Genomic DNA, 14,621 nt, shown 5'->3' on the forward strand with positions numbered 1-14,621 from the left:
AAGAACATCTTTTCTGCTGTGAAATGTCAGAATCTTGTGTCCTCTCTTTTGGCTTAGTGTTTAAGGCTGATTAAAAGTGGCCTGTTCTCATGAGGAAGAAGCTTCAGTAAAAGCATTTTCAGATAAGTTGAGATGCTCAAAAAAATGGACCTACTGTTAGAAATTTCCTATATCTCACTTTTTACTCTTGGAAAACCTAGTCTCTACATAGATGAAAGAATGAAAGAGATCTTTGAATCTGTTCTCTGTTTAATCTGAAGGTTTAGAAAGTAGACTCTGGAAAATTCTGAGGGTCTCCTATGTGAGAACTTAAGTGCTTGAAGTGTGTCACATTGCAGAGAGGTAAAATCATAAATGCTTGTTATAAAGACTTCTGGGGGGTCACCCATCAAAGGACCACACTGAGTTTTATGAGTGCTCACTGGTACAGCTTGGAAATGCCTCCAGGAGAGGCAAGAGAAAGAGTGATAAGAGGGCATCAGTGTATTCCTATCTGACAGATGGAGAAGCTGATGCACAGTGGGCAAGCAACTTCCACGGGTGTTCAGTGATGACTGCAATGCAGCTTGCTTGGTGTTAGCACTTGACCTCTCAGACTCTCACAGCCCAGGATGCTGTGAAGATGCTCCCAGAAAATATATTTTCTTATCTTTTTTTATCCCAGAAAGATAAGTTGTGTAGATTCATTCCATGAGGCAAACCATGCCCCCACCTGGGAAGGGCTGACCTGACCTTGCCCAAGTGGATTGTTGCTTCTGTAAATTGTTGGGAACTATGTGATTTAAACCAGATTACTCATCCCTGCATGCCAACAGTAGTGTTTGTGTTCATATGAGATTACCTACAGTTTAAAAGGCTCCCTTGTACCCTTTAGGAAGTTAAGTAATAGCATCTCCAAGTAGGTGATTAGTTATAAAGATGAAAAATAAATGAAATTAAGATGCGTGCTAAACCAAACTACTTTGCTGGCACCAAATACATCTACATCTGAGGAACCAAGAATCAGACAGCCAGACAAGAAAATCATGCTAAAAGTGCTAACTTATTTGCAATGATAACCTTTGTCAAGTCTTCCAAAAAATACCATTCCTGAGATGGTGGTCCAAGTCACAACTGTCCTGAAGTGTTACTTGTCGCAAAATCTTCTTCATAAATCATTAGGAATTAATGCAACAGGTATGCAACTAATTAATCTTATAAATGTGCAAAAAACTTTCAAATTGTTTAAGGACTATCCATTTCTTTGTCTTAAATTATAATACAACTTCCTAACTGTACTTACCTCCACAATCTGCCAGTGAAGCATGGAAGTGTCATAGTCTACACAGCACAGGTAGAGAGCAGAGTATTGGAACAGAGAGGTAAAGGACTAGCATTTCAAAATATTTGAGCACCTAGCAGGCAGCAATGGGATTTTTCACAAGAAACTAGATGATCATGTACCTAAGTGCTGTTTTGTGCTGTGGCTGGCCCACAGCATTGCATGAGTGTGTGAGAAAAGATGGGTTTGAGTATTTCTGAGCCTCAGTTTGACATCTCAACAACCCTCATGGCTGGCAATGCTGTTTGGGTTCACAGACAAGCCTGGGAAATTAGCTCAGCCAGCCAGTGGTCACACAGGGGGTCATGGTTCATACAGGGTTTCATCAAAGCCTCAGCCATGTAGGAAGAGCCATTAATTCATGGGTGTAAGCTGGGAGCAAAAACTCACAAAGAACTAGTCTTTCTTTTAATGCAGGGAAAACAAGAGCCATGACCAGCTTTCAACAAAGCCCCTCTCTTTGCCATGTTCTCCAGGACTAAAGGCACCTATGCAGATTTCTTTGGAAGGTGCTCCAAGAGTTTGGTACAGTGCCCAGCAGCCACACAAGCCACTGAGTGTGTAGCTGTTGACAGAAATACCAGACCCCAGAGCACTGTGCAAAGAAAACATGAGAAGCTGAAACAAACTCTTTTAAGAACTCCATGTTACCCTGAGTACCTTCAGGCTGATAAATGTTTCATGGATGGTAAGCACGTGACGGACCAAGCAAACTGACATTGTGAAACAAACATCTCTTAGGACCTATGTCCCAAATTGCCAGCATATTTTAAACAATTCCAGGAGTAGGGAAAATCCACTTCATCTGAATAAAGTGATTCTTTGCTTTAAGGGATGAGCTTTTTGTTGACTGTGTTTTACAATGGAGTTCTGCTTCAGTCTCTTCATACACTTTTTCAGGGTCCTTATGTGACCTATGGGTGGGCTGGTCAAGAAAGGAAAGAGGTTCCCAAGCAGTGCCTTTTGCCAGCACTTTTTGCATAGCACTTTTTGCAGAGCACTTTTCAGCTAGTATTTTTCTGTAAGTAAAATTTAGACTCTTCACAGCATTCCCACCACCATTTCCTGTGCCCAACTTGCATCTGTTGTTTCCACGCCATCCAAAGTGGCATCAGAAGAAAGCAAATATACTCACCATTTGCTTATGGCTTGGGAAGAATGTTTGCTCCACCAAGGGGAACTTCTCAGGGCCCAGCGAGTTGAAGATTTTAATGAGCTGAGAGAACTTGGGGTGAGGGAAGGGGAACAAAAAACAGACACAGTGGATGTCAGTGACTTATTGCGCAACAGGCAAATGCTTTCAAAAATGTTCTGATAGTGGTGAAGGGGGTGAGAGAAGTGTTATCATGTCTTTCCCACCTTTCTTGACCTGAGAGCAGCAAGAAAATATGAAGCTGCTGTATTTATCCATGGCCAAGCCAGCCTATGTACACAAACCTTGGACTAAGGGAGCATAGAAGGCATTCAAAAGCCAGAAGGGAATCAGTTTGCATTTACTTACAGATCTACCATGAACAAAATTTGCATTCCAAATGCAGCTGGGGAGAGGAGCTTTTCTTAGTAGAGGACAGAGCCAGGAAATCAGTGCCACCACTCCTATCACAGACCAAATATACCAAAGCTGTCCCTTGGATCTCTTCCCCACAGCCAAATCCAGGCAAGGCATTTTATGCCAGAGAATTGCTAAGGGACAGCAATTACTAGAGGGTTTGAGTGCCAGACCAAGGGAGTAGGAGCCCACTGTTAATCATAACTGACATTTATTGTGAATCAAGGGCCCCCCAACAGCCCTTCATGGATGACAGGAGAGAGAGGGGTTCATCTGCCTGTCCCTGTCTCATCTGTCATGAGGTCTGAGAGGGGCACCAGTCTGTGAGGACAGTGTCTAGAGAGCAGTATGTAACATCAATGGGCACAGTGACCACTCTGGTATTTCACACTCAAGGAGGAACATTTGTCTTTATCCTCACCCATCAAGCATGAACTTCACCATCATCACCACTATCATCACCATTATAAACCCTTTTATCATTCAGGGTTGTGCCCAACCATACACAATGCCCCCCATGGTAGGACTGAGTTTTGATTTCTGTTCAGGTTCCAAAACCCCAACAGAAGTGTAACACATCACAAATTCCTGCTCTGCTTCAGCATCTGTGAAGCAAGCAGACTATTCTGTATGTTGTCTGCAGCCTCCCTGTTTGATCCATCATTCATCACCCAGAGAAAAAATCAAAACTGTAAGAGAGAAACCTAATAACCATGACAGAAAAATGTTTCTGAGGCAGGGTTGATATACCAAGGAGAGTAAGAAGTGATGCATGTCCCAGAATCTCAGGAAAAGCTTAGACACAGCCCTGTTACCACAGAGAGTGCTGAACTGGCAAGACTGTTGGTGAAGTGGTTGGACAGGCAGCTGTGCAAGAGAATAAAATGTTTGGGGTGGCACCCCAGGTACCACCTGCTGAGGTGGTCGATAGGACTGAGTTCCACACTGAGTCCTATTCACAAAGCAGTTTATACGTTGAATTCAGTTTCCAAGGCCCTCAGAATTGGTAAAATCAAGTTAATTAATAAAAGTCTCCACCGTGGGCCAAGTAAGGACAGATTTTAAATCCTTTGTATGAGTTTCTCAAGTTGCCCATCAATGGTAGGGATGTATTAATCTTGAAGGAGATCCCTGTGTCACCTGAGGCAAGTAACACACAGATTAAGGGAAGGAAACAGACATCTAGAGAAGAAGGGAAAGAAAAACAAGGTCCCTTTCTTCCCAATAGCATTAGCTGCTTAATCTTGCATGTTCTGTGCACTTCTGGGCAACAACTAGAGCCAGCAAATACATCAAATCACAACACCAAGATTACATGGCAGATAGAGAGAGCTACTGAGGATGTTTTCCACTGAGTAGCCCTGTTAAGACTCCCCTCCTGGTTACTAGGCTAGTCTAAGCAAAGGAATTGCTGCATGAGAAGTTGAAACTTCATTTGCTGGTGGAGAAGAAATACCCCTTTGAGAGTTAAATCTTGGCCTGCAATCACTGTGCAAAAAAATTAGGCTGCAAGGTGTGTGCCAGACCCAGGCCAAACGCTGAAGGAGCAGCTGCCAGCAGATTTGCAGACAAATGCAAAGAATCCTTTTCCTAATCTCATAGTTCAGAACAGTATTTAAAGAAAATCCAGGAAACATCAAAAGGCAGCATATCCCATCACTAACACCACCACCACCCTCACATGCATCAGCAGATAAGAGGAAAAACTCCCAATGTAGAATAATTATTGTTGGCAAGGAGGGTATTGATGTTGCAGAAGCTTTCTTCTCTTAACTACCTGCACTACCCCTGCATATTCTACAAAAGAAAAATAAAGCCCTGTTTTGACTAGCAAGGTGAGCAAACAGGGCTTAAATGTTAAACACAATGAGGCAGAGACAGGGAGAGAAGGAAAAACACTGGCTGAGAACAGCCCGTGCCCCTTGCTGTGTGTGCATGCAGCCCTGGTGAACCATGGACACCATGATGTTGAGGCAATGTACATTTTTCCTGGGAAAACACTCAAACAAAATAACTGGAACAACTGTGCAGTTGATAGACAGTGTTCTGACTTGTTCCTTTTGAAGCATACAGCTCTTGGCTGTTGCTGAAATAGAGTTTCAGATGAGAGATTCAGACATCTGGGAGCCTCGTCACTGGGCCAAGACTGCAAAAAGGTCTGACTTTGGTATTGCCCCTCATGGGACAGTTCCCTCCCACTTTCTTTCTTTTTTTTCTTTTATTTTTACCAGTTGTTAGGGACAGGATGTTGACAAAGAGCCTCCCACAGTTACGTGGTGCAGCAGCTTCTGAGATACCTGATAACAGAGCTCAAGTAACATCTCCCCATGCAGATGGGTAGGAACATTGCTGTCAGCAGCTTTCTAGATAGAGCCACACCTTCCACATGCTGGCAGCAGCTCTTGCTTTCTGTTGTTCCGCTGGTTTTAGTGAGATTGCATCCAGACCACAGATAACACATAGTGTGGCACAGCCTGGTTTTAGGTACCTGGAACATGTAGGAACTCAAGGGAAATGCCTTGGCCTGACTATTTGGATGCAGGGAGCCTTTACAGACAAATAAAAAAATTCATTCAGAGGACCTTAAGGCCTTTTGCATATTTTGAAAGTGCTAGGTCATCAGGGAGCCTATATCCCTTGACAGTCAATAATGGTTTGTCTAGGAGTTCCTGGACTCAGGAGGTGACTGTCAGAAAAATCTCATGTTTTCCGCTTCCTTACAGATGCAAAAGTTGCTTTGCAATTACAGACAGTACCTGCATGCACTGTGAGTACTACTCTGAGCATTTATCCCACTGTATTTTGGACTGCAACTTAGAATTCTAACACAGAAATTATTACTGGTGGTTGAAGCATTGAGCTCAGTGTGCTTGTAGTACTACTTCTCAATAGTTCTGGGATCATTTTAAAACTTAGATTTCTTAAATGTTTCTCTCAGTGTGTGAGACCCCTGAATAATTTTTTATTTTCTCTCAGAAGCATCCAATTCAAACTGTGCCTGTTTTAGTCTTTGAAGAAGTTTTCTTATTGCAGAAATGGAAACCTGGCAAATGTCATTAAAAATGGGGCTGCATGTTTGAGTAAACTCAAACCCAAACTCAGCTGACTGTAATTAGAGCTGCTGAGAATAAAACATGGTTGCAAACTGCCAAGGAAAAAGAGTCTCAATTTCATCCCCCTCCACAAAATCATAAACATTTCTATGAAATGGAACCATTTTTGGAGAAAATAAAAAATGATAGTGGAAAGCACATTTCCCAGGGGTATTTAATTTCATTTTTTCATGCATCTCAACTGTTTTCTAGATCCAAAAAGTTTCCAGTAATCTTTGTTATGCAGATCCCTTATTTTAAGATGCCTGTTTTGCAATCAAAGTGGAACGTGAAGCAAAGTGTCCCTATCTCTCACTTCTCAGCTATCAGAAAAACAGAATTTTCTGATTCTGCTGCCAGTGAAGCTTTTTGCCCTCAAATGCCCCACTGCAATCTCCACATCAGCTTAAACATCATCTGAGTGTTGCTGATAGATTGCTGAGCACGTTGCAATCACTGGTTTGGGGGTGATTTGTGTGCAGGGGCACCAAGGAAAGGAGGCATTCTGCAAACCTGTTTAAATTGTTTGTAAGTGGTTTCCTTGACTCCTCTGGGAAGGCTGTCTGTGCCAGCTGTATTCCCTGTGAGGAAAGCATGGCACAACCAGACCCAGAGTAGCTGGAGCCAAGCTGCTGGCAGAGCCAAGTTCTCCCACACTGCTTTTGTTTGTTTTTTTTCAAAATGTGCTACATTTGTTTGCTTTCTTTTATTTTAGATGCCTAAAAATAGGAAATAGGCCTTTCACATCTTGAGGCCCCTTCACACTATCAGAAATGTAATTACAAGGCATGAGTTGCAAAGTGTCAACTAAGCCCTGACTGACTTGACCCCAAAATCAGATGGAATGGACCGCATGACTGTCAGCAAAAGGCAGTGTAAATGTGGAGGCTTTTTGTCACCAGGGTCAATTCACTTGTGTGTAGGACCAACTTGTCAGTAACAATGTGAAGGGGTGCTACTGAGCCTGGAACTGAAAAATCAAATGGAAACTGAGGTCAGATTTACATTAACCACCTATACAGTGATGGCAAGTGAGATTGTTCTCACTACCCTGATTATTGCATGACAACATTTTTGGAAAACAGTATCTTCCTAAAAGTTCTCTATGGTGTCCTATTGGAAAGTCCCATCCCCTTCTCACATCCATATAGCTGTAGTTTCTGGCTTCAAATCTAGAAGAATGAGGGAAATTTCCATTCTGGAAGCATCAATGATCAGAGAAGAAACTTTGGGATGAAACTGCCTTATGCTAACTCCAAAATGGTATCAGGATCTGACTTCTCTTGCAGGTACTGCCATGGCCAGCCCTACTCTTGTGGCTAATGGCCATCTTCTCTCTCCATCTCTCCAGCTTCTGCAGCTTCAGCTGCCTTGGGGCTGCTCATAGAAATGGTCTGGGGAATTATTACATACCTTGATTTGGGGCTGAGAAAAGCCAATGATTATGTTTTTCAAGGTTTTCTGAGATTCTGATGTGAACTTGACAAAGTTTAAAGAATGGGTGAAGGGATCTTCCAGTGCTAAATATCAAAACACTGCCCTGTCCTTATCAGGAGCTGACTCAGCCTAAATCTTTGCAAGGTGCAGTGTTTCATGTTCAGTGAACCAACTCTTTATGATAATATAGCATTTCCTTCTGTTGAAAAACTCTACTCATGTGGTGGTTTGACCCTGACTGGACCGATTTTCTCTGCCTCCTCCCAGCCAGTGGTGCAGGAGAATTGGGAATGGTGGTTTTGGTCTGCTCATCACATGTTGTCTCTACCGATCCCTCCTTCCTTCTCGAGGGAGGGACTCCTCACACTCTTCCCCTGCTCCAGTGATCCTGGTCATCCTTTAGAGTCTGGGGCAAGGGAACCATCCTGCTCAGGGTGAAGAAATAACACCTAGATACAGCCAGGGACTGATAAAGAAGTGCTGGTAGGTTTTCCCCCAAGAATCCCACCCGGCCTCCTGAGGTTGTTTAGATTTCAGCCTGAAGGGACCATGGAAGTCCTGGAGGGCCAGCTTGGCTTTCCACGGGTGCCAGAGCTCTCCTTGCCTGAGGTGAGCAGAGCTGGACCATCACTTACCACCCAGGGCTTGCTGCAGAAGTTGTAGATGGAGTAGAGGGAGTTCACGGTGTGGATGCCGCCGTACTGGAGGCCGATGATGAGGCTGCGGAAATCCTCCCCCAGCGCCATGCTGTAGGCGTGCTGCCGGACCAGCACAAAATCCGGCTTGAAGGACCTGCCAGGAACCAGAGGATGGTGCTTTACTGACAAACGCTCCAGAAGCACTTCTAACCACTCCCTGTTTCTTTTCCATCCTTCCCCTTTCTTTTTGCTAACACGTGTTGCTCTTCTGTGGGCCTCTCATGGTGCGCTGCTTGTGTTATAGTGTAACAAACCCAACAAAACCCCCTAGTCATTAAAAAATGGAAAAATCCAGCGTAGCTGCAAGTGTGAGAGCATAGAAACAGGCCAAACAGATTTTCTGCAGTTTCCATGTCACTCAGGCATGCACAGGAACAAGCCACGAGCAGAGCCAAGGGTCGTAAATTCTCTGGTGGGGAGATTCTCTTTTTTTCCTCAAGCTTGGCCCTACTTGGCAGGCTCGTCGCAATGTGGGACGCAGATGAGGGAGCGAGTTTGCTTCCTGACGATTGAGCTCCGTCCTGAAGCAATGCCCAGTGGGTGGGGAAGATCATAAGGGATTTCAGAAAGCTCTCCACGCATCCATACAGCGACACACATTCCCCCTTTAATCAGTTTGCTGCATACGCAGCACATCCCGGGCTCTCCTGGCTGTGAGTCAACAAGTGAAGGGCAGGCACGGTAATGTAATTAATCAAATGAGCAGAGCCCCTCACACACTGCTGTGACTCAAGGCATGGACTTCCAGAATATTATTTAGCAAGACTGGAGTTTGGACTCCTATGGCTCAACAGCAGCAGCCCTCAGCTAATGCACAGACAAGAGAGGCCCTTTCTAGGTAAGCCAAAGACAATGGATTATCTTTCAAGCAGCCAGATTTCATTCCTTGCTGACACTCTGTCTTCAGAGCCATTCAAAAATATCTGGAAACAGCAGCTGGAAAGAAATGGTTCCCAAAATGGAGCTCAGCAGTTCATTCTCAAAGGAAGGGGCTTTTCCACTGAAAGAAGGGATTATTTTATAAGTTAACAGAGGTTGCATCAAGGACGTGGAAAAATTTCCATGCTGTATTAAAGATTTTCAGAGAAACGAGCTCTGTAACCAAGTCCCATTACCTCACTACCCTCGAACATTTTCCTTGCTAAGAGACTATAATTTCTATCCTTTGGATGTATGAGCTGGAAATACTTTGGGTTTATGGCCCCTATTTATATTTCCATCATTCTGGCAAGGAAATGTGAGATGGTGACTCTGGGCCAGATTGTGGCAACAAACACTGTACACAAAGCCCAGCACAGCTTTGTTGTTTTAAAGCTGTTCATTTTGTTTGTTGGCGTTGGACTTCAGTTATCGCCCGCCTGAGACATGGTGGGGAGCATGCTCAGCTTTTGTGATGCAAGAGGCCAAGCTTTAGAAATGTTGTGATTCCCTCCCATGGAGTTTTTTAAACCTAGGCATGCTCCCTAATGTACTTGGCACCAAAGGTGGTGCTTTCCTCCAGCAGTGAGATGCATAATGAGCATCATGTGGGCTGTGCTATCACCGTGCAGCTGATTTATGGACCTCCCTGGTGGCAAGGGGGATGAGGCAAGTGGTGACCCCCACTGGGAAACAGCAAGCCAATACAAATCTTGGAAAGCCTGAGCTGCTCCGTTCTGCTGGACTTGCTGTGTAGGTCCTCAAGAAGGATTAACCAGTTACTCAGGACCAGGGCTGCTGAGTTACTGAACAGTTGTGGTGCCTGGAGAGGCAGGAGCTCCGGGCGTGTCTCTCCTCCTCCAGATTTCTGAAGAGTGGCTGGGAAACTGCCTTCATTGGCTCTACTTTTGCCAGCCAAAAGCTCGGGAGGAAAGCTCTTGTCTTTTCAGATCCTGGCAAAGAGAGAGTTTCTCCACTTTAATGATGGACACAAGGACACAGAGTTAATGCAGAAAAGCCTATTCTCAAACTCTGTGTCCTGTAAGGAGGCAGGGCACTCTCTCATGCAGCAGATGAGGAGTGAATCCCTAAAGCGAAGGTGGACACTGAATCCCTGTTTTGAGCTGTGGAACAATGTGAATGTTCCCATGGATACTGAGAACAAGGCAGTGCAGTGCCAGGCCTGGGACTAGCTGAGAATAAACATCAGCTGGAGAGCACCAGAGCCTGAACAGAGAAATGGAGACCAGAGGCAAAATAAATAACAATCAATAACATTTCTGTGCAGAGAGCAGGTCCCCAGCCTGCTTTGTGGTACAGAAGATGGTGACAGCAAATCCTGCTGGGAGGTTTCATGTCTTAAAGAGATCTCCTGTTTCTTATTCCTGCATATAGCCATAACTCTGGCTTGCTTCCTGGTCCTTCAGCTTTTCTCACTGAAGCACAAAGAGATTCAAGGGCATGAAGAAAGAACACAGAATACACTACTTGCATCAGAAACAGCATGATCAACACATTAGGTTGTCCCCCTGTGCTGAGGCCACACCTCAAACCCTGTGTTCAGTGTTGGGTCCCCCACTGAAAGAAAGACATTGGGGTGCTGGAATGTGTTGTAGTGAGGTGGGGATCAGCCTTTTCTCCCAGGTGACAAGGTATAGGATAAGAGGGAATGGCCTCAGGTGGTGCCAGCAGAGGTTTAGTAGATATCAGGAAAAATTTCTTAATGGAAAGGGTTATCAGTGAAACAGTCTGCCCAGGGAAGTGGTTGAGTCACCATCCCTTGAACTGTTCAAAGGATGTGAGGATATGGCACTTAGGGGTGTGATTTAGTGGTGAAAATGGCAGTGCCATGGTTGGACCAATGCTCTTTGAGGTCTTTCCCAACCAGTTCTGTGACTGTCAAAATACTTCTTAATGACCCCTTCCATTGTGCATAATCATTTTCAGGCAAAGACTGCTTTATGCTTCAGCACCATGATGGGTGAGAGAGCTTTTTCATGTTGTTTTTTGAGAAGGATGGGCTCTCCTGCTCTCCTTTTAGAAGACTGACAGTCTTAAAAGACACTTTACCCTTTGTGTGGATAGAAAAAGATCTTCCCAGGACACTCAAGATGACATCCTCACTTCAGGTTCTGGCTACCCTCCATTATGCAACAAGGGTTCATTCAGCTTTCAGATTCTTCCCAGTGATCAAGACATTCTCATCAAGTTCCCTCCCAAAGCCTTTCCAATCTGGCATGACACAGAGAAGAAGAGAACTGCATCATTTAGCAATATGATATAACAAGTTTTGCATTACTGGCAATTAATGAATCCTTCAGGGAAGCATCTGAGCAAGCCATAAGAGGCTGCAGCTTTTGCTCAAGAAGTGCAAAAAATCCCTCCAAATATGCAGTGCCTCAGGTGTCTGACACCTAATAGAAAATGGCATTTACAAATAGGAAAAAGTTCTTTTTGTGCTTTGCTTGGGTGTTAATAGCATTGTTATTACATTACTGAAAATTAATATGCAATCAATGACATTTCCCCCTATTGCAGTGTTAAGTTTAACATTCTGTTTGATGCTTTAGTAAAGTGGAAAATTTGCTAAGACAAAAATGTCATTTCAGTCAAAACCACATGTCATATTTTCCACAGAAAGAAATAAACCCTGCTGAAGTTATTCAAAGAAAGAACAAATGTGATTGCTTATATAAATAACAGAGAACTGGTTTTAGAGAAAAGAGAAAGTAATATTGAATAAAGAATAACATCTCTTTACTAGGCTGGAGGAGAGAAGCAGGGGTTTTTTTGAACATGGTAATAGAGAATGGCTGAGAAAAAACATGGTAAGTGTGGGAGATCAGTGCAGCCAAAGCAGCAGTAGCCAGGAATCAGAGTTACAGTAGGACCAATATCACTGTAGGCAGATGAGGACACCCTGGAAGATGCTCTGGTTTGCTTCTCAGCCACAGATCAGTGCTCAGCTAACCATTAAATCATGTCACACACACTCTGGCAGCCTCAAAAGTCTGCCATGTATTTTACTTCTAAACTGATTGACATTGACAAGGAAAAGCATAAAGCCTGAAAGTAGTGACCACCACACCTGCCAGCACCAACTTGCCTTCAAAAAGCTTTTATAGAAGGTGATCCAAATACTTTCCAACATCACAGAATAAAGCCATAGAGTAATTTAGGTTGGAGAGGATCTTTGGAAACAATCTGGCCCAACACCATGCTCATTGCAGGGCTAACTTTGCAGTGACATTAGGATGATTGCCATTCCCTGGAAGAAGCTTTAGTAAAAACCCATGTGGAAAGGAGACAAATTATGGCAGAATTGATAAAAAAACCCCCCAAAATTGATCAAGACTGAAGCAATGCACAAAAGTTTTGAATCATTCTTGTATTTAATCCTGGATTAACTAATTATTAAGAGCTCTAGACCCTGGCAGCTCATTCCTTATTGAAAAGAATTACTGTAAATCAAAAAGGGTCGGGAAGTAGTTTAGTATCTGAAATGCTCCCCACCCTGGTCTGCTCAGAGTGACTTTTGCTTTCTGGCAGCTGCCTGCATGCCAAATGTTTTCCCAATAAGTGTCAGCATCCTGCCTGCACGTCGGCTGGGCGCCAGCTGCTGGGGAGGTGAAGGGACATTATTCATCTGGGACACCAGCAAACCCCAAAGGGAGAAGCAGGCCTCCAAGCAGCTGTTTAGCAGCAGGAGCTGAGGTGGAAGTGACTGAGAATAAATACATAAATAATCACACCCCACTGTCTCTTCTCTTTTGTACTTCCTGCTCAAAAAAAAAAAAAAAAAAAAAAGGAAAAAGAGGACAAGGATAGGCAGGTGAAAAGGGGGGAGATATAAGTGAAAAACAATGTTAGATCATCCCCCATATGGGAATAATTTCTGTTTATAAATGTTTACCAGAGGTGTTAAATTGCTTCATGTGTAAGTACAGCTTGCCAGGGTGTACCCTGTTAGACACCTCACCCCAGCTCATTGTCTCTGCAGGGTATGTAAGTGAGGAAAGTGGTCATTGGCACATTGGTCCCTTGCCTAAACTGAATTTTCAAAAGCTTACAGGCTGTTACACACACTTCTCCATTACACTTCTGGATTGCCATGCCATGGATAGAAAAAATCCTGCCCAAATGTTTCTCAGTGTTAAATACACAGCACATGTTGCACTCCACCATGTGGCACTTTCTGCAAAACTTGGGAGAACCACACGCTCAGCACATTTTTCCATCTGGCTGCTAGAAACCTAAACTTACACTATTAGTTTCTGCCATTTTTTCCTCCTATTAACAACTTCAGAGAAAATTGCAGAAATTTGATTTGGAAGCAGCAAAACAACCAACCAACCAATCACTCAACACACCACTACCCCACACCCACTCCCCTAAACAAAAATGATCACTAGAAAAAGGAATTCCAAACAAAAATTAGATGAAGAGTTAAATTTAAAAAGACAAGGATTAAACAATGGCTGGAATTCATCTTTGGCACAAGCTTCTTGGAACATGAGAAGCTGGAAAATGACCCACTGCCTACCAACACTTCCTACATCAGTGTCCAGGAGCAGTAGCTATTCCCATGACCTTCCCGGACATTGTCCCTGTAGAACTACAAGAAACCATCAGCTCTTGTGAACAAATAGTCCTGGAGAGACAAGAAAACATCCTTCTAGTAATATGCAACCACTGTGTGGTGAGCAAGCATGGCCTCTGTGGGACAGAAAACCTCCAGGCCCCTTTCAGGCAGCTGTTTCTCAGTGGACCTTTGGGGTGAGTGAACCTACTGGGATGGGAAAAATGCAGTGGGCAGAGGACAGTGTCCCCACTGGGCTTTAAAGAGTCTTCCATCCTGGAGCAGACAGATCTTTTTTAGTCAGACTGCACATCTCCTGGAGTCTGCAAGCTCTGAATAGCAGGCAAACACCTGTGAGCTGGCTGGTTCCTCTCTACCTCTCCCACGTAAAAGGATTTGCCTCCTCACACTGTGACCATACTGCAGCTTGCAGTGTAAAAATATGCTTAAGGAAAAAGGCACTTTCAGGGATTTTGGGGATGGTGATTCAACAGGCTGCTGTTCTGTTGTCACAGCTCAGACCACTGGAGAAGCACTGAATCAGCTGGAAACAACAGGAATGTCAGTGTTCACTACAGGAATGAGTGGGCTTGTGTGGACAAACTGGAGAATTCACTGACCCCCCCCCAGGGCTGTGAGCAGCAAGGGCACACACATATCCAGGGTGAGCAGGGGGAGACACACACCTTACACAGACAGGCCACATTCAGGCATGGCTTGTAGGGCTGAACATCATTCCATGGCAGAGATCCTTCCCCTCAGCAAGGCTTTGTCCTTGGTGCTGTTCCTGTTCCCCTGGCTGTCGTTTTGAATGCCCCTCTACACTGGCCAGGGCCATTTCTCCTGGCAGGGTCCTCCCCACTGCAGACCCTGGGCATCCCCTGGTGCCCCAGCTGCTGCAGGGAGCCTGCAGACCCCACTCCAAGTGGTATGGCCACCACTAGGCAGGTCCCATGCAAACATGAAAATGTGCTTTCTCTCCTGGGATCAGCCCCAATGGCAAAAGAGGAAGCTCTACAGGCAGACA

At 44.3% G+C, this 14,621-nt stretch overlaps 1 protein-coding gene across 1 annotated transcript in view; it reads right to left on the bottom strand.

Annotated features, from left to right (window-relative positions):
• SYN3 (synapsin III) overlaps positions 1-14,621 on the bottom strand; it is a 187,255-nt gene that overhangs the window by 127,180 nt on the left and 45,454 nt on the right. The window contains exons 5-6 of the mRNA XM_079304510.1: positions 8,035-8,191; positions 2,457-2,546 (exon numbers count right to left, since the gene is read on the bottom strand). Of these exons, the coding sequence (XP_079160636.1) occupies positions 2,457-2,546; positions 8,035-8,191 (247 nt within the window). The remainder of the gene's footprint in view (positions 1-2,456; positions 2,547-8,034; positions 8,192-14,621) is intronic.

This window comes from Erithacus rubecula (genome assembly GCF_903797595.1).
Source record: "Erithacus rubecula genome assembly, chromosome: 4".
NCBI classification, from domain to species: domain Eukaryota; kingdom Metazoa; phylum Chordata; class Aves; order Passeriformes; family Muscicapidae; genus Erithacus; species Erithacus rubecula.